The sequence below is a fragment of the Zonotrichia albicollis genome, chromosome 1 (genome assembly GCF_047830755.1).
Source record: "Zonotrichia albicollis isolate bZonAlb1 chromosome 1, bZonAlb1.hap1, whole genome shotgun sequence".
In the NCBI taxonomy this organism is placed as follows: Eukaryota; Metazoa; Chordata; class Aves; order Passeriformes; family Passerellidae; genus Zonotrichia; species Zonotrichia albicollis.
In genome coordinates this window covers 3,921,318-3,942,102 of record NC_133819.1, presented here as the reverse complement: position 1 = coordinate 3,942,102, position 20,785 = coordinate 3,921,318, and the positions used below count along the sequence as shown (strand labels likewise).

Sequence of the window (20,785 nt, the reverse complement as noted above, 5' to 3'; positions counted from 1 at the left end):
TTCTCAGGAAATGTGCAGAGAAGAGTCTGAACTACAGACCACTGCATGAACTCCACTAACAAAACCCTGACAGGAGCAAACAGAAGCAATCAGGCAAAACAACAAAGCCCATTAGTGAAGCAAAACTGCCTCCAAAGTGCAGCCTGATTTGAGGATATCAAGATGCAACTCAGCTTGATATGCTGAGATTTTATCCAGAAAGGAGTTAGAGTGACTGATCTCATTCCACAAAACCTGTGCCATTTCCGACTGCAAGGACCTGATAGTCCCTAAGTCCTCCAAATATCTTTCAAAATGCTGCAGATGGCAAGAGGAGGGCACTCAGCATCTCCTGGTGTCTGAGAATTTGCTTTTAGGCTGGTAAAGCTGATCTAAGCCCACAATGGTGTCTGAAGGGGCCAGGCCACCTTCCCTCCTGGCTTTCCCTTTCTGCCATCCCAGTGCTTGTGGGGTTCTGCTGGGTGTGGGAACTGATTTACCTGAGAAGCCAAACCCAAATGAAGGTACTGATTAGCTGAGGATCAGTTCTGTGATGCAAGCCACTGCATGGTTACACTAATTCTGGCAGCAGCTCGAAGGAAGGGGCACAATCACCCCTTGGGACGGTGTTGACAGGGGTCTCAGGTTGAGGGAAGAGATGAGGATCTGACTCCATGTTTCAGAAGGCTGATTTATTATTTTATGATATATATTACATTAAAACTATACTAAAAGAATAGAAGAAAGGATTTCATCAGAAGGCTGGCTAAGAATAGAATAGGAAAGAATGATAACAAAGGTTTGTGGCTCGGCTCTCTGTCCGAGCCAGCTGGGCTGTGATTGGCCATTAATTAGAAACATCCAACATGGGCCAATCCCAGATGCACCTGTTGCATTCCACAGCAGCAGATAATCAATGTTTACATTTTGTTCCTGAGGCCTCTCAGCTTCTCAGGAGGAAAAATCCTAAGGAAAGGATTTTTCATAAAAGATGTCTGTGACAGCCCCTCATTCCCCTCCCCTACATCTTAAATGGAGCATTAAATACCTGTAGGCATACATTAATCACAGAACCCCAGGATGGTTTGGGTTGGAAGGGTAAAGATCATCCTGTTGCAGTCCCTGCCATGGCAGGGACATCTTCCAGGGTGATCCCAGCCCCATCCAGCCTGGCCTTGGGCACTTCCAGGGATCCAGCTGCTCTGGGCACCTGTGCCAGGGTATCACCACCCTGACAGGAGAGAATTTCTTCCCAATATCCATCCAAACCTGCTTTCTCTCAGTTTGAAGCCATTCCCCCTTGTCCTGTCACTCCAGACCCTTGTCCATGGTCTCTCCTCACCCTCTTGCAGGCTCCCTTCATGCCAAAATTGTTACCCCAAAGCCTTTTCCAGGCGAATCAATCCCAATTCTCCCATCCTCTCCTCACTGCTCCATCCCTGGGATCATCCTGGTGCCTCCTCTGGACTGGCTCCAGCAGCTCCAGGTCCTTCCTGTGCTGGGCAGCCCAGAGCTAGATGACGCACTTACTCCAGAAACATTTGTGTACACACAAAAATGGGTAAATCTGTCCTCACATGAGACCAAATCCTTCAGATTTCAAGGAAATGAGGGGATTTTATGTGTGTTGGGGCTGAAGTGAAATGGAGTGGACAGAAAAATGCAGGGAGGCTTTTCTGGAGAGCCTGCACAGACAAATAGTGTGGGCCTGATTTATGAGCTCCACCAACAGTGGCACCTGGAAAGGGAAAGATGGGGCAAGGACAGGACAGTCAAGGCACAGCTTTGTTAGCACCAGAAATCACAAGCTGACTTACCTGTACTGGATTGTTTCTGAAGTGGTTGAAGCTCTCAGCTTTGTCATTAAAATCCTAACTATGTTAAATAGAAATACAAAATTGATCTGGAAAAGAAGGGACAGAAAGGAAAATAAAAATCAACCAATCAGTAAAATAATGGCTTAGAGAATGTGATACACCTTAAAAAACACATTTTATAGTTTCAATCTGACTGAAAACAGCCTTTTGGCTTTACCACTGATTGCAACAGACTCAGAAGTTTACTAGAAACACCAGATTATATAGCAAACATCCCACACTCTTAATGTTTCCAAAACAGCAGTGAAAACGGAGTACATCATTATTGCCCTAAGAAGGAGGTTATTTTTACTCCCTTTTCTCCTCTTCTGGGTGCAATCAGGAACTAAAGGTGGGATTGATGGATTTGCCACTCCCCTTTTCAATCTGCTGAGCTGGCTAATTATTATTTGTGCTGCAGCCTCACCACTGAGAACTGATATTTGCTCTAATTACTGTTGTAGCAGCTGCTGGCAACTTTCTTGCATGGTGCGAACAGGAGATTAAAAAAACCCCAACAAACTGAAGAGAAGATTGATTTTTAGGCTGTGATCAGTGGAAGGATTTGGCTCTTAGGAGCAGGTTTGGAGCTGCTTTCAGAGCACAAAGCAGTGCAGCTTACAAGACATGGGTCTGTCCCAAAGTTGTCAGAACTACACAACTGCTGAGGTCCCAGCACAGCTTGGGAGAAAATATTTACCTCACACACAATCCCTGGCATTTTTGAGCCCCTGAATGGAACAATTCTGTGACTGACATCTGAATATTCACAAACACCCCAGCAGAGCTTCCAACTGAAAGGTGTTCTCAAAATATGCTCCTTTGTCCCCCCATGCTGTGGGATATATTTCAATGTTTACATATCTTGGTATCCATCAGAGCATTCCCTGTGGCTCCTGCTCCATGGCTCAGCACAAATGGAGCAATAAAACACCTGAGCAGACTCTGGGAGACTGGCAGCACTGGGAATTGTGTAAACACCCTATGTGAGATACAAAAATGCTGTTCTAGGAGTTAACACGACGTTTTTGGAAATTATTTCCTCAGCAGAGCAGGGCCCTGGGGAGTACAAGAAGTAAACAAAGCACTGCAGCCTGTGTGTTTGTTCTTCTCAGATTTGTTTTTTGTCATATTAAGAGCTTGATACTGGTTCATGCTTTATTTATCAAAGACAAAAGCAGCTCCATATCTGTGGTTTGAGTTGAATGTTAAATTCCTCACACTGGTTCCTGCCCTGTTCCTCAGTAACACAAAGAGATGTTCGGGCAGATGTTCAGGAGGTGAATGGAGGTGACCTTCACCCACAGAATGAAAACTTCCCTCTCTGCCATTCTGCTGCTGAATCTTGAGGCTCTCTATATGCTCAGAGCCATGCTTGGGTTATTTCTACCAAGGATGCAAAAAAGGCACTAATCCAAAATGTGCCAGTTTTCCAATTGTAATGGAAAGTGCCAGACTGAATTACAGACTCCAAGGTAAGAGAAAATTCCAAATATCAGTGGGACTGATCACAAGGCATTATAGTGATGAACTGGGCTGAAGAAGTCATTTCAAGTTTCATGAGTCCTGCTTCAATGTGACAGCATCCTGCCATCTGAACTGGAAATTCAAATTGCCACAGCCTGCATCAGAAAATGAGGGATTCTGGCCTTTTGTGAAATTCATTAGCAGAGGCGTGATTCATCAGTCCAGAAGAATTGCTAGCTTAAAATGCTGGGAGTTCTTTCAACAGAAAAACTCTCATTCTATAAACGTCTGGTTTCAATTCTCCCAGTTCAGGTGCCAAAGTCCAGAGCAGCACCTGAGGCACCCCTGAAGCCTGTGAGTGGCACTGGCACAATGTGACACAAAGCTGGTGAGAGACCTCACCTCTCTCCAGGAAGGCAGATTCCTCAGTGCTGTCACAGACATCTTTTATGGAAAATCCTTTCATTAGGATTTTTTCTCCTGAGAAGCCTCAGGAACAAAATGCAAGCATTGATTATCTGCTGCTGTGGAATGCAACAGGTGCATCTGTGATTGGCCCATGTTGGATGTTTGTAATTAATGGCCAATCACAGTCAGCTGGCTGGGACAGAGAGTCTGAGCCAAAAACCTTTATCATTCTTTGCTATTCTACTCTTAGCCAGCCTTCTGATGAAATCCTTTCTTCCATTCTTTTAGTATAGTTTTAATGTAATACATATAATAAAATAATAAATCAAGCCTTGAGACATAGAGTCAACATTCTCATCTCTTCCCTCATCCAAAGACCCCTGTGAACATCATCACACTGACTTTTACAAAGCTGCCCAGGTGCCTGATAAACCCTGCCAGGACATCATTTGTAAGTCCATTTTCTAGGAGAAGGTAACAGCAGCATTGGCCACTCAAACTGAATCCTGCTCCTCCTGTGTAATCTCAGTCTGAACTTCAGAGTGACTTTCACTCTGCTTCTTCCATCATTGTTGTAGGCTTCTTTAACCAGTCTGCCTTTACCTACAAACCAGAGAATTGGGCTTTTTTTTAAAGGCTGGTAAATGGGACAAGTGGTAGGAGAGTATCCTGAGCTGGAGGGAAGTGCTGGAAAAATGGGTCTTGTGTGTGTGTCCAAGAGGTGATGGCTTGGATGCAGGGGACCATTAAGTCAGAAGAATCCTCTGGCCTTTTCAGTGCATAAAGGGGGGTTAGAAAAATAATTCACAATTCCTTATGGCTTTAGAATCTCCTTTAGAATGCATGAAGGTCCTTCAAGGCTTGCTTTTCTGTTGTCATCTTATTGCAGGGACTCCATACTGTTGTTTCCTTATCACAAAAATTTCCACCTTCTCAGTGTTCCTTGTGGGCATCTCCTCAGAGCACTGACTCTTTCTTCTTCACAAAGCAACCAAATGTCTCCAGTTTCCTTCTCAACTGGCCACCCCACTCTTTTATAGCATCTTAGCATCTTCTTCTCATTGCTTACAGCTGTGGCCTGTTACAGTCAGGCCTGTTCCTAATCTTTGATAATTGGCTCAGTTGCAACTCCTTAGGGATAACATTACTTTCTACACTATCTTTATTTTCTTATATTCTATCTCCCTACAGTTTTCCACTTTCTCCTGAGTTTCTCTGCCCAGCAGAACAGGACAGGGGTGCAGCCCTGTTACACACACAGCTCCTGCTGCTGGCTTCATCCCACAGTTTCTCCAGGAAAAGGAATAACTGATTCTTCTCCATTCTGGATTTAGTACCTAGGAGAAAAAAGCCAAGTGACTTGGCCTTGGCTATAAATCAATTCCACCCCAGAGTGAGGATTAGAAGAGCAAGAGCATAAGGAACTGAGTTGGGCTGGCATCATTGCTTGTCAGATTAAGCAGTTGGTTATCCCAAGATCTATTTGTACTCACTGCAAAGAAATGGAAACTTTTCAACAGTGGTTCATTTGACATATTTTAAATGAGTGGTTTTAGACTAATAGGGCTTGGAGTTGAAGCAGTTGCCCCCACAAATCTTCCACTGATCTTCAGGTTATCACATATGAGCTTCAATGAATTGAATGGGGCTGTGTCAATGAGGTTCTGTGATATTACAAGCTTAAAAATGTTTGGAGGCACCAACATTTTGTCTCTATTAAGGTTTCTCTGAGAGATCTTTAAGACTTGGATAGGGTAACCCCTACAATGCAGATCTTAGCAAGCAAAAGATCCAAGGGAAAAGATGAAGATGTGGTCACAGCAAAATACTTATTTTTGGTTTTCCCTTCTAGAAGCACATTTCAGTGTGTTTACTTTTAATGATTTCTTAAAAAAAAACAACCAAAAAAACCCACCAACAACTCACTCTGATGCCTTTTCAGAAAGGCACTCTGAACTCCATTTCAAAAAGAAACTGGCTCAGTAGGGTCTTTTAGCAGCACTCAGGTCTGAAGAAACTATTTTAACTGTTTTAACTCCTTCTGAAGATCAATTTTCAGTGCATAATCAGATGGGGTTTTAACTGTCTGTTTGTCCTTGCTGGGCCAAGCTCCTGGGGATGATGGGGGCAGTTTGCTCAGGAGAGGGGACATGAGCTGGGGATCAAGCAGCACACAGCCTGCAAGGGCTGAAGGCTGGGAGATGAAAATGGAGCTGTTTTCTCAGCTGGAGAGAATCCATCCAGCTCTAGTGGCTACCAGACTGAGCCTGATTTGCAGCAGAGCAGATGAAGGCTCTGCTCTTTGTGCCTCAGCTAGATCACAGTGTTTCAGAGGGAGAAGGATCTCACCCCACTGCAAAGGGAGTTTTCCTAGGAAAGAGCCTAAGTGCTGTATTAACCAAAGTACACAATTATTTGTCAAGGGCTTCTTTGTTATTATCGGAGCTCTGTGTCAACAGATTAATTCCTCAGGGCTGGGCAGCTCTAACAAAACCCACACATCAGCTCCATCAATGGAGACCCAGGAAAGGCCATTTAAGAGAGGTAATGATAAAAGGCAGTGCATCCTTTTTATTTCTCTTTAGGCTCATTTTCTATTTTCATTCATTTCTGTTTATCCATGTTTTCTGCTTCCTAATGGAAAACATAACTAAGGATTTTTACCTTGACATTTACTGGTAGAAAAAATGAAACCAAAGGCAAAGTCTTCAAGATAGAATAAAATGGCTTGTTTCTTCTTCTCCTTTATTAATGCCATGCTAAGAATATCATTATTGCTGGAATAAGACCCTCTCCAAGTACAGATGGGAATGAAAAAAGTTTTCATTTCTTGCCAGAAGTTTAGTCTTTCCATTTCTAAATTCGGAGGAAAATTCAGACCCCCAAAATGGAGTTACAAGCCAGTGATCCAGAAAGTATTTGAGCCATCTGTTTTGGCACTGTTCTATCATAACCTGAACACACGAGCCCAGAAACTCTCCTGAACCAAAAGAAACTTTTCAGTAAATGATTTTGGTGGTAGAATTTTTCTCTCATACAAAGCAAAGTCCACTTGAGAGGAAATTTATCTCCCTTATCAAGATGAAATAGCCAAAGTGCACAAAAGATGCAATGCTGATTCTGTGGGCTTCTCTGCAGTTTTCCCCAAGCCCAGGAAGGTCATTAAGCTCTGCTCTTTCTTTTGAGCGTTTAATGGACAACTGGCTTTTATTTTGCTCATTTTCTGCTGGGTTTTGTATTTCATGCTTCACAGAAAGCCTGTGCTCCTCTGCTTCCTAGAATGTTTGTTCCTCTTCACTCCCAGGAACCAAAAAAATTATTCTATTTAGATTTCATATTTTTATGCAGTGCTGTAAAGTCACCTCAGGGTTAAGTGACCCAAATTGGGATCAGAGCAGTCCTTTGAGTGAGAGCTCTGGATGCTGCCACCCTGACCTCAGATGAGCACTCTGCCAGTTAATTAATGCTTTCTTTTAATTGTTCTACCATGCTGGCCTGACCTGATCCTCAGACAGAGCTTTTTTATCACAAAAGTTTCCTTTTCAAAGGTCACAGGCACCACAATGAGTCCTTTGGGCAAAGGGCTGGAAAACACTTTTATGTACAATCAGGAATAAGGATTCCTGAAATCCTAATTTGATTAAGAAATCCTTATGTGATTAAGAAGAATGAACACTTCACAAACAGAAGTAGAAATTTCAGAAAATTTGTAGAGGGTACATGGTACTGGACACCTTGCTGGGCACTTATTGACTCCACAGCTACAAAATATGAATAGAAAAAAGTCAATAACAGCAATGGTGGCAAAATTGGAGATAAATTCTGGATGGGCTGTAATGAAACCAGCACATTATCTTTGTGCTCTGTGCAGCAAGCACAACCTGCATGCAGAACAGCAGAAATGATGATTAAAGTCCTACAAGAAGAGCTCAAGGATGTCAGCAGGTCATGAACTGTAAACCTGCAGCAGTGGAGGAACTGCTCATTTTGAGAGAAAAGAAATTTAAAAATCAATAGCAAAACTAATTTGATCAGTGTTTGAGAAAAAACATAAGCCATTCAGATAGGAAGGAGAAGGGGAAATGAAGAAAATATACCAATAATAATAATAAAATCTCAGTCTCTGAACAGAACAATGCAGAAATGGAAACAGAAGTGTGAAGAAAGTCAGTAGAAACCAAGAAAATATTCAGAGAAGCAATTTTATCAGCAAGGAGGATGATACACAGGGCTAGGGAATGCTTTTCAGCAAAAAAAAACATAAATGAAATGTACAGAGCTACATACACAGGTGAGATAATTCTTTACATAAAATAGTGAGTGAGAAAACTTTGATTTCTTTGGAAGATCAGAAGAACTTCAGCAATGTGGTGTTTGAAATGGAGCATGACAGATCAAAAGAAGTGAAGGCAGTGACAGGACAAGGGGGAAGGGCTTCAAATTGAAATAGAGAATGGATGTTAGGAGGAAATTGTTCCCTGTGAGGGTGGTGATGCCCTGGCACAGGTGCCCAGAGCAGATGTGGCTGCCCCTGGATACCTGGAAGTGTCCAAGGCCAGGTTGGATGGGGCTTGGAGCACCCTGGGACAGTGGAAGGATAACTCTCACTTACGAAAAATGGCTTTTTGTCAATAAATCAGCTGATTTTGTAGATAAGCTTAAGCACCTCCACTCTCTCATGTGACAAACTTTAGGAACATTCTGTCTTTCCACAGGTGAAAAACTGAATTAACTCAGGTATTTAATGAATTTTTTTTCCTGTCAAGGCCTTCCAGAGCATCAGCCAGCGGTTGCTGCATTGAGATACTGATATTTCCCATAACCTGAAGCTGAAGTCTGGAAAAATTCTTTGTAAAGAAGAGAAACGAGATGTGAAGGGAAGAGTGATGTGGTTTGTGAAGTCCTCTGAATGAGTCAATTAGAGAACAAGGGAGATCCAGAGGACAAGCCTCTGAAAGGAATTAAAATTCCACACTCCAGAGGGTCCCAGAGAAATTTGGCTGTTGCAGGCTTGAAGGGAAGAGCATAAGAACACAAGGGAAAAGGGAAGGAATACATATATATATATATATATGTACATATAGACATACATATACATATATATATACGTGTGTGTGTGTGTGTATATATGTATATACATATATATGTGTATGTATATATATATGTGTGTATATATAACCATATATATATACACACGCATATACATATATATACATATATATACACATGCACATATATATATATACATATATATACATATATATATACATATACACACACACATATATATACACACACATACATACACATATATTATTCTGATTTCTCAATGGAAAGGGGCTAGCAGCAGATCTGTGCTGTTTCACAGCAATCCCAGTGATCTGTAAAAGGGATTGAAGAACAGGCTGACAGATTTTTAGTGGCATCAAACTGCTCAGAGCAGCAAAAATCAAGACTGATTGCAAAGAGCTGTCCAGGGGCTGAGTGATCAGGGAATAACCTGGCACAGGGAATCACCTGATGGGAAGGTACCACCATGGGGAGACAGAACAATCTCAGCTTTACAGGGAGGGTTATGAGCTTTGGGAGTTTTCATTCACAAAAGAAATGCTGGAATTACACTCACTGGCTCCCTGAAATCCTCATCTCAGCTCCCAGCAGAAGAAAAGAAACTAAAAAATCCCACCTGGAATTACTGATAAAGAAAAAGCCAGACAAGGGGATGCTGATGTAAAAATGCATTTGTGTGGTCACACCTTGATTACTGGGGTTAGGTTTGATCTTGCCACCACAAAAATGCTGCATCTTTAATGAGCAGCACATCATAAAGATCTATGGCTATCTCTGGTTTTCTCTCCTCAGCAAAATCCCACACTGAAATAAGGACCCTTAACTCTTCCACTTGTCATCCAGGAATCTCAAAGCAAGGGAGGATGATTTTTAAATAGATAATTTTTAAACAGATAATCATTAAAGTGGCTTCATAGCTGGGGAAGCTGAGCTTTGAGCAGCACTCTAACTTATTCAAAATTAAATAAATGATGAAGGCAGAGACAGAAGTGAACTCCAGGGCCTCCCCCACTCACTGCAGCAGCTAGCTGGTTGTAGTGAATTATTTTCAACCAGACACAAAAAACCCCCAGAGGCTGCAAAACTCTTCAGTTCTTAAGCACACGAGGGAAAAAAAATCTATTAAAGGCGAATGAAAAGTTTTGGGGGAAAAAAAAATTGATCTGCTTGTTTGAAAAATTACAAAATTATACAGTTTTAACTCTTGAGAAATATTGCAGAGCAGTTCATAGCTGGGGTGAGCGCACAGCAGAAGTCACTGAGGGAAAAAGCAGCTCAGGTGCCTCTGGTGCCTCTTCTCTGAGATTTCTCCTCTGACCCTGCTCTGTTTTTGTGGTTCATCAGTTCTTTGGCAATTTTACATCTCAAAGTGAACACAAGAAATGCATTTTCCTTAATAAAATCAGGAGGACTCACTGATTTTATTAAGGAATTCACTTCCCTGGCTTTTTTTCCAACCCTTTGCCTCTTCTTTAGCTTCAGTGATTAAAACTTGGTTATGTTGCTCTGAGAAAAGAATTAAAAAACCCCAATGTGCTCAACTGAAGAGAAAATATCTAATAGTGTCTTTTCAGTGCTATGAGAAGTTAAATTTCAAAGCATCCAATGTACTCAATTATTAATTCTCTTGTGAGATATGTAAAAGTAAAAATCCATTCAGGAATGAAACAAAAAAAAAAAGATCATTACCTAAATTTTCTCCCTCAGATGTTTTGTCAATAAAAATACAGGTTTCTTGCCCAATATACAGAATCAGCACTTATGTTCAGTTTCCTTTTTTTTTTGCAATTTTCTCTAAAATAGTTTCCCTGTTTTCAGCTCAAGTCAATCTCTGAGCTCCTTCTACACAGACAAGTAGAAAATCAATCAATCAATCAATGAAACAACTCCACTGCTTCATTCAAGGTTCTGTACCCAAGATACAACACAATAATGTGATCTGGAGATGGACTTTAGGGCTGCTGCCATGATCAAAGGCCTTTTTGTGGCCAATCTTTATTTCCCAGTGAGGCTTAGAGCTCCTGTTCCTTGTGTTACATCATCCTGTGCTGCAACAGCTCAATGCACAGAGGTGAGAAAATGAGAAATCAAAACCAGTGGAAATCATTGTTGACAGAAAAAAAAACCTTAAAAGTAATATTCAAACAGAATTGCATCTTTAGAAAAAAGTTTTATCCTTCTAAGAATATTTAGCACTCCAGTCATATTGGTTGGTGCAGTGATGCTTCTGGAATACACCAAGGTGTGTCCAAGGAGTAACCAAAGCTCACCTGAGCTGGACACTGAGCTCTTGGCTCTTCAATCAGCTGGGTGAAGGCAATTGTAACTGCCCCAGGTGCACAGGAACTGTAATTTCATGGAGTATTTAGAATTTCAGCTTTCAGTGTTAGTCCTCTTTTGGAAATAACACTAATTTTTTCTGGTAATATTCATGTCTCTTTATTTTTCCAGCAGAGGCCTGGAACAGCTGTCTCACAGAGTTGTCATAGAATGGTTTGGGAAGGAAGGGACCTTAAAGCTCATCCTGTTCCAACCCCTGCCATGGGCAGGGACACCTTCCACCATCCCAGGGTGATCCAAGCCCTGTCCAGCCTGGCCTTGGACACTCCAGGGATCCAGGGGCAGACACAGCTGCTCTGGGCACCCTGTGCCAGGTTCCCACCCTCACAGGAGAGAATTTCTTCCCAATGTCCCATCTCAATTTACTCTCCATCACCTCCAGGCCATTCCCCTTTGTCCCATCAGGCCTGTCCTGTTTGTTCTTTCATAAAACACAGCTGCAGCTCCACTTCAATTCCTCATTAATTCAACTCCTGTTCGTGAGCAGTGACTGAAAGATGTCTCTTTTTGAAATCCCTGTGTTTTCCCCTTGTGGTGGCCACTGTTCGCTGGATGGAAGAGGAAGGCAGCACTTTGTGTGTCAAAATGGGATTTTGACAAAATCCCATCAGAGGGCAGTGATGTCTGACTCTGCTGTCCTGGGTACATGGCACATGTCAAATTCCAGTGCCCTTCATCCAGAACTTTTCACAGCACCCTTGAAAGGGTCACTGACTCCAATAACAGCAAGTGATGCTTCAGTCATTATCTCCAGTTTTAATTTATTCACATCAGGATCAAACAAGCGAGCATGTCAAGTGGCTTTAAGACACTGTGGGGTTGTGGGTTTTAATTAGAAACACTCTAAAAATGAACTGACAGCTCAAATAAAAAATAAAAAATAAAAAGAAGGAGGGGAACAGATTTTAGGGACCAGGACTGTGCTGTAACAGATTTGCAGTTTAGATTTTGTTTGCAGAGGGATGCTTTCCTCCCCCAGCAGTGCTCTCTGAGGGGAGTAACCCTAAAGTGACGGGAGGAAGGGCTTGCCCTTAAATTGAATCAGCTCCTTTCCACCCCACAGTGCAATTACTGCTGTTACCTCATTAGTGCTTTAATTAGGGCTCAAGTCCAGGCAGGCCAAGGTAGGAAGGTTCAGTTCAGTGTCAGCTCTGGGCTCTTGAGTCACTGGCCCAGTTTAGAGGGGTCTCAAGGCTGTTCCAAATTAGAGGCAGATATAATGACCTGTATAGAAAGTGGCAGCCCTCAACCATACCTCCATCTTCTGGGTGTCTTTGGGGTCTTTAAATATTTACAGTGCTGTTCTGGGGAGGAAAAAAGCCATTTTCATGGCTTTATGGTATCTGTCAGAGATGCTACCCAATGATTTTACAGATCCTGTGGACTAAAGGGGTTATTGAAAATTCAGAGTCACAGATTTCCAGGCAATTATGTGAAACCAAAGTGCTCCAAACATCCCAAATCTCCCACCCTGTGTTGTCTAAATAAGATTTATTTGTGAGGGAATCTCTGTATTAATGAGGTCAATTTACTGTGAGGCTCTTTCTGGTTTTGTGATGCCTCCCTCAGCAACACAATTTATATTTTGTATATCACACCCATTGCTATTTCTCTCCTTAGAACAGAAAGAAAAGAATTTTTACATAATAATATACTCTATTATGGGTTTTTTTTCCTCTTTTCAGGTGATCTTTTTGCTGTATCTTAACAATTAACACAGAATGATTGTTAAAATTGTTGATCTTAACATTTAAACAGAAATGAACTCTCCTGCTCTCAGGACACACACACAGATCAGCTGCTGGGCAGCACAGAAACATTTTTCATACTGAATCCCGTGAACAGGGCACTGACAAGGTGAGAACATGAGGCTCCTTAGCCCTGAGAAAGCTGCCAGCGGTGCCTGTTCAGGAGCATTTGTACCTTCCCCATGGGGCTGGAGTGACATAAGGGACAGCTACAGTAAACCCTGCATCCTGGGTTGTAAGATCTGTGTGTATTCAATTCCATCTGTCAGAGGTGGCACAGTTCTCTGCTGTTCATGGGGCAGTTTTTTCTTTCTCTCTCCCACAGCCAACCCTCCCTCCAGGAGATCTCTGCTGTCCATGGCCACTGAGTGTCCCTGCAGGGCTGATCCAATCCCAGCATCCCATGGGGAGATGCTCCGCCCAGGGGAGGAGCCAAGCATTCCTCCCTGGATCCAATCTGAGCCTGGCACAGCACAGCAGCCTTTGCCCCCTGCATTGCCAGAGGAGCAGCTTTCTGCTGCCCTGCATGGCCAGAGGGAGCCCAGGCCCATCTGCAGCAGCCCTGGAGCTGCAGAGGAAAACTCCCCCCTTGTGCAGGATCCCTGCTGCAGCAGAGCCACAGCTGGCACTGCAGGAGGGCTGAGCCCCCATGGATGGGGCTGGGACACCACCCTGACACACAGGGGACAGGGACTGCTCTGACTCGGGCAGTGTCGTTTTTGTTTGTTTATATTATTGCATTTGTATTTTTAATTTAACAAAGTTAAAGAACTGTTATTCCTATTCTCATATCTTTGCCTGAGAGCCTTTAAATTTCAAAATCCTAATAATTCAGAGGGAGGGGGTTTACATTTTCCATTTCAGGGGAGGCTCCTGCCTTCCTTAGCAGACACCTGTCTTTCCGTACCAAGACACCTTGGTTCCCTAAGAGGGGGAACCCACTGAGCCCTGGGGATTCGCTGTTGGTTCATCTGCCTGGAAGAGCAGAATCCTTTTTTCAGCTTTGTCTTTACTAACAGCTAACTAATACTTTCCATCCACACTCAGGTTTGGTTTGTCTCTGGGAAAGCAGCACTGTGCTTCAGCTGAAGGCTCAAAATGGGTTATGAATGAGCTTCCTTCTCCCTCTGCCTAATCTTGGTTGGCACAAGAGACGGAGTGTTGGGTAAACAGATAAACAGCCTGGTAAGCGTGGGCAGCACTGGGAGGGAAACTTCACAACAGGAAATCCAGAAACAAACACACAGCAGTGCTGGTGATGGAGAAAATGGAGCTGATTGTGCAAGATAAAATTCCTCACTATGATTATCACTTTTTTTTTTTAAATAACGTGTGTGAATTGCTGTAGTTGTCATGAGCCCCAGGTGGATGAGCAGATATTGTAATGCACCCCCTGGCTTTGAACATTTTTCCTTTCTACCTCTCAAAACCTTGTACAAAGGCAAACAGCACTGCAGAGGGAGGAGGAAAGAACTGCCCAAACCCAAAGGAACAGCCAAAACCAAATCACTTCAATTCTTGCAGTGTTATCTGCTGGGGCTGCTTCAGAGAACACCTGAAGATGTTTGGCCTTGTTTGTGTCTCATTTTTCATAAAAGCAGATGTGGAACATGACAGATTAAATTTTCTCTCAGTGGGAGATGGCAGTGTCCTCCCACCCACACAAACACTTACCAGGAGAACAAGAATCACTGGCCCTTGGTAGATGTAGTCAATATATTTCCCTGGCTCTTTTCCAAACCAGCACCTGTGAAAAACAAAACAAATAAGAAAGCAATTTGTAAAGGTACATTCACTTCTTTTAGACTGCAGTATGAAGGACACTATAGAGAGGTGTCCCTTTGCTCACTGCAGTTTATATATAAATAATCAGCAAGTAATGGAATTTTCTGCTGCACATCACCTGTGGTTGGACACAGATCTGAGCCCCACTTTCCCCTTCAATCAGAACATTCATGTTCCCTCCATGGTTTTGGCTATTGCCTATGTAAATATTTGTAAGAAATATGAGAATCTGCTGTAAGAAGGACGCCTGAGAATGGAATTAAAGAAATATTCTGTGTAAGAGAAAAAAACCCTGTTATCCACTGCAGTGCCCAGAGACACATTCACAAAGTAAGGGCTGTTAATTAAAGCAATGTTTCCAGTTGCATAGAAATGCTGTCTAAATAAAGCACTGAATGGATAAGAAGTCATCCCATTGGCTTTGAATGAATCTGGGGACCACTGGGGACTCTGGAAGTGCCCAAAAACCATGTAGATGTGGCACCTGGGGACAGGGTTTAGTGGAGGACCTGGCAGTGTTGGTGAGTGGCTGGGCTCCATGATCTGAGAGGCCTTTTCCAACACTAATGATTCCATGGCCACCAAAGCCAGCAGACAGAGCAGAACCACCATCTGAAGCCACCAAATTCCTGCTCCAACATTCCTTTCCAAACTATCTGGGACGACCCAAAACAGGCTGGGAAATGGACTCAGGTGAAGAGAAATCACAGGTGAGCCCCAGAGCAGAGGAGAGCTTGGATGTGTCACACGTGACCCAGCACTGGCCTGACTTCCACTAATCCCAAGTGTTTTTCTCCCTGCTGTGTTACACAACAAAAGAACCCCGTGATTTCACAGCAACCCACACTGACACTCACTTCATCCTCTTCCCTGAGAATAATAAATCTGCTCTGTTTGTGTTGGTAAATGAATGAGAGACTGGGCTCAGGTCTGAGCTCACACCAATCCCTTTTCCTTGGGGTAGATTTGGTCCAGGCCAAAAACTAACCAAGGCCAAAACTATTCCTGGGGAACAAATCTGGAGCTAGCAGGAGCCAGAGGACATTCCCAGTAGTCCACAAACTGCAGCTCCCCTGATTTTGGAGGCCAAGAAGATTTGATTGTAGGGGTGTGAATTATTCCATGCTATTTGGAAATTGAGCCCTAGGAATTAATCCAGGCCCAGCTAATTCAGTTTTACAGATACAGACACAGGGTCTGCATCCAGGATTCCACCAAGCTAAGACAGCTTTGCATTCATAATTCCTTAAGGTTGAGATCATTGGAGCTCCAGATCCCTTAGGAAGTAGATTTTGGAGTTCAAGGGTCTGGGAGTTTTCTTCCCTGTCATGGATACCCCACAACAAATCTATACAGCAAAAGTTGTGCCTTCCCCATGCTTTCTTTGTGAAACAGATAATTTAGTGCCACTGGAACCATGGAAACAGGGCTAATTCCTGAGCCAGGGAGACCACAGAGCCACATTTGCACTTTTACAAGCAGCAAGATGTAATGGGTTGCCTCAAAGAGGTTGGAGTCTGTAACACAACCTCACGAGTCCAGGGGAAATGAACTGGGATCAGGAAAGCTCTGGTTCAGATGGGATCCTTGTGGATCACACCACACCCTCAAAGCCCCCCTCCAAAATGTGGTGTTTGCTAAAACAGGAGGAGCTGCTTGACCATTGCAAGATGCTCTGACTGGACAGAGTGTTGAGGTACGCAGCTGGAATCTGGAACAGTTCAGTCCCTCACAATTATTTGCCTTTTCTTGGCTCAGTTCCCACATCCTTTAAGTTCCAAATGAATGAGGGAGCTTTGAATGTTTTAGAAATGTGAAAGATGTCTGCTATTCCCTGGTGCACTGAGCATGAATTGATAATTTTGCAACTCATCCTCCAAAATTTGGGCATGAGAGCAAGACTTGGAATAAGGTACTTCCTCCAGCCAAGTTATCATCCAAGAAGAATCCCCAGGGCAGACTTAAATGAATGAAACTGTGTTTTTGAATTTTATTTTTTTTAATGTAGCTGGAAAGACATGAAAAAAAGAAAAATTACAAGATATGCCAAGGGCAGGAAACTAATTTCTCCAGAACTTGCAAGATCTACATTTGAGAGCAGATTTTGAAGGGTATTTTGGGAGAACTATTTTTTATTGCCTGAAACTCAGAGAACTAAGAGGAGCAAAGAGTTCCTGGGAAGCTGGCTGCCCCAGCACTGGGACTAATATGAAGCAGACTGAGGCATGTGGCAGAAATTAGTGGGCTAGAAAAAGGCAGCAAAGAATTTGGAACTGAGCTGGTAGAGCACAAATGAGGTTCCAGGGCAAAGGCTGCTCTTGTTGCTCTCTGGAATTTAAATGTTGCTTAGCTCGAAGACCAAAATGCTGAAATTTATTATCTGAAGTCCAGTATTAGACCAAGGTTGTGCTGAGTGAAGAATTAATGTGGATTTATTTCCACACTGAGGAAACAAGGTTGTGGCCAAGGACAGACTCTGCAACACAGGACTCTCCAGGGGTGTTGATGCTCCAAGGTTCCTTTTGTAGGTAGTGGAGAAAAAAAAAAACCCAAACAGCTTCTTTAGGTCTGTGTTCATCTCATTAGGTAATAAACCAGATCTGTTAAACTGTAATCTAAATATTTCTAATTAAATCGGGTGAGTAACACCAAGAGGAGACAGTCATTTGCCAGAAACATTATAAAAGTCTGCAATTGATTAGCAAGATTTCATATTTAGAGTCTTAACTGTTCCAACTAGGACTTTCAGCTAAGATATTGCCAACTGTTCTGCCAATCATCTGAACTCACTTTAAATCCAACACAAGCCATTGTTCTGCAATAAAATAATTTCTTTGAAAGCAAAAAGCGAAACTTAAATCACTGACAATTACTTAGTGCATCTGTGTGAAATAAAAGCCATTTAACCACTTTTTATTCTTTTTTTTACCTCTGGAAAGATAAATAAACACCCCCTGAATATTGAAGAGGGCAATTTAAGAAGACAGTTGTGATAAGACTCATAGATGTAAAACACATTTCTGCTGAATAGCACTACTCAATATTCTTCAGGGATCTCTGCTAGTTCTTTATATAACCAAATCCACCACTGGTTTTATCACTATTGTTAACTAGATCTCACTAATGTTCTTCCCTTGAACAAATGCCCATCAATGAAATTACTGCAAAAGCTTTTAATAATTTGTGGGTGATTTTTTAAATTGAGATTTAAGAGCACTTTTTTTTTTTCCCCAGAGTTGTCATGCTTTGCTAAAGAAGTGATAAACCCCAGGAAGGATATTTGCCACAGTACCAATTATAATTGCCTCACTGTGCAGCAAATGATCTCCATTAAATACTACTATCTTTTAATATTAATTTAATAGAGATCTTTAAGATCTCTAATATTAAAGATATCTATTAACTACAAAGATTAAAAAGTCAGGAAGTTGCTTGAAGCATTTTCTTAACATTCTTTCTATTTTGAAGTTTTAAGCTACGATAAGCTACACAACCTGAACCCCAGCTCAACCTCCACACAACTTAAATGGATATTCACACAGAGGAAGAGGAAATTCCCATTTTTCCTGAATTTTGGGCAGTCGCAAACAGTCTTGGAAGTGTGGGGGTACTAACTACTAACTGTTGGTATTTTTGGGTTTGGATTGAAGGCACTTGAGTAATTTATGTTTGGACTTAAGTGTTTCTTACTTCTTATCAGTAAAACAGTCTCACTATTGTAAATTCTGCAGCTTTTCATTAGAAAGCACAAAATGGCCAACAATCTCTTGTTCCAAGGGCTTTTCAGACTAGACCATCCAATTAAGAACTGACACCTGGATTATTTTCCCTTTTAACCCAATAACTGATCCCACAGAGCTGCAATGGGGACTTTTCTGCCCAATTACAAAATGCCACCCAAACCCATGGAGAAGAAAGAAGAAGCAGCATGAAGAAGAGACCCAGGATGACACCCTGTGCCCTCCATCTTGCTGCCATCCACAACACACTAAAAATCCCAAACCTTCAATTTCTCACCAAGTGACACACCTACACAGCTCCCTATAATCTATTTCACACTTTTGTGGATTCTGGTTTATCTTGGAGTTTAGGAGACTTTCTCCATGGATGAGGGTCAGAGTCAGTGCTGCCCTGGGGGTCAGGGCACCCAGAGCAGACACAGAAATATTCCCAGTGCCCTGGGTTTCCACAGGAAGCTGCAGGCCAGTCCACGTGTGCTGCCTGTGTCCATCTGGCTGGGTGTGACCTCCTGGGAGCAGCACACGACTCCCCCCGGGCTCAGGACAAACGGACAAAAGCTTTTGCAAGGAGCAAAGTCAGGACCCTGCATTTCAGAAGAGGAACTTCCATCTGTTTGGAGAATCGGGGGATGAGATTCCCCCTGGGAACCTGTCCTTAGGGACACAGGAACTGATCAGACCTGGCAGCTCTACAGGGACGTTTTTCTTGGGGAACAAGAGCTCCCCAATGCCACGTGTGAGAAATCAGGCAAGAATGGCTGAGCAAGGAGCAGCTCCTCAAACTGAGGAAAAAGGAAATGTATAGCCAGGGGAAGCAAGAATATGTGACCTGGGATATGGCTTGGATGTGTATTCATTTCCTGATTTGTTTAGACAGCCACACAAACACAAATATTAACATCACTTACTGCTCATTTTCATAATACAGCTTGCCAATGGCCCAGGCAATGATGATTGGGCAGGGAATACCTGCAGGGCAAAAAATAAATAAATTAGGAGTTAATCATGGATGGATGGATGCTTCCATGATACCAAAGTAAATTCAGATCCTGTGTGAGAAGAGTCTGAGTTAATGAATGGGAGACTCTAAACAACAGTGTTCCTATCTTGGTCTGCTTGAGACATCACAACTGCTAAAATCTTTGAATTCAGAAATGAAAAAAAATCATCCCAACAAAATTTTAGTAAGGAAAGTTAATAAAAATACTAACAAACACACATAAATACCTATACTTCCATAGAAGTGACCAGAAGAATTTTGGCTGACTTAAAGGCAGCTTTGGTCCCTTTTCATTTTTCTGCACCTGGTACAGCAGAATCTCTAAAGACAGTACTTGGAAATGAGTGTTTAGGTTTTTATTTCCCAGGCTCCAAGAAGCTTGTAAACATACTGGGATCTCTAGATGAAGCACAATTTCAAAACTTTCCACTTTTTTTTTTTTTTTTTTTGAGTTCAGTGTTCCTTATGAAACAGGATTGTGAGAAAGAATAGCTTGATATCTTGCAGTATCAGAATTCTTGGGTTTTTTTTCTCTTTCTGAAGGATCCAGCTACTTTTTAACTTTACAGACATCACTGCATTCCCTATAAAGGGTTTGTGTTAGGCCTTCCATTCCAGCTGGTTTGAAGGAGATTTGCTGGCGGAGGCATCTGGAAGGGAGGAAGAGCAAATGGAAGTGGCAAGGGGATGTCAAAATTCAAAGGGGCGATTTTCCCCTCTCCATTCCCCCTTTAACTTCTCACCTCAGGAAAACTCAAACAATTCCAAGCTCAACAGCTCCATCTCCCATTCCAAAGTGCAGGTTGATATCTCTAAAACCACTGAAATCACTGAGGGGAGTGCATGGACAGAGCCCCCAGTGACTCTGAACCCCATGGAGGAGCAGAGGTGCATTTGTCTCTGACACAAATTTGTCTCTTAACCTTCCCACTTTCCATTCTATGGGAAATGGAGGCTTTGAAGAGATGGAAAGAGAAGCACAACACAGAGGGGCTGAGTTGTTGAGGGGTCATCTTGAACCTCAGCAGCTCTGATCTCCTGCCCCATCATCCTTGGTGACTCCTGTGCCTTTCAGATAATTGTGTTTTGTTTCATCCTGCTCACCACACACTCAGAGGGTCTGGTGCACTCATTTCCCCATGTTCTTGGAGGAATGGACAGAGAAAATGGAGCCATGTCCTCTCTCCTACACCAAAACATTTTACTTTTCCTTGCTAAGTAATGGATAGGTATTTGAGAATAAGACTGGTAAAGAAATGTGTATGAGGAGGCAGAGCAGAGCCAGAATGCACCCACAAGGTGGCTGGGAAGGTTTATTCAGCTCACAGCACTCCTACATTAGTAATCAGAGACCCAGAGGATTCTGACAGAGGTAGGGAGTGAAAACACCAG

At 42.6% G+C, this 20,785-nt stretch overlaps 1 protein-coding gene across 4 annotated transcripts in view; it reads right to left on the bottom strand.

The window, feature by feature from the left end:
- Positions 1-20,785, bottom strand: part of CRHR2 (corticotropin releasing hormone receptor 2) — a 151,230-nt gene that overhangs the window by 19,413 nt on the left and 111,032 nt on the right. For all 4 annotated transcript variants that reach the window (XM_074544469.1, XM_074544343.1, XM_074544401.1 and 1 more), the window contains 3 exons: positions 19,302-19,362; positions 14,543-14,615; positions 1,797-1,882 (listed from right to left, as the gene is read on the bottom strand). In XM_074544469.1, coding sequence (XP_074400570.1) covers positions 1,797-1,882; positions 14,543-14,615; positions 19,302-19,362 — 220 coding nt within the window. The remainder of the gene's footprint in view (positions 1-1,796; positions 1,883-14,542; positions 14,616-19,301; positions 19,363-20,785) is intronic.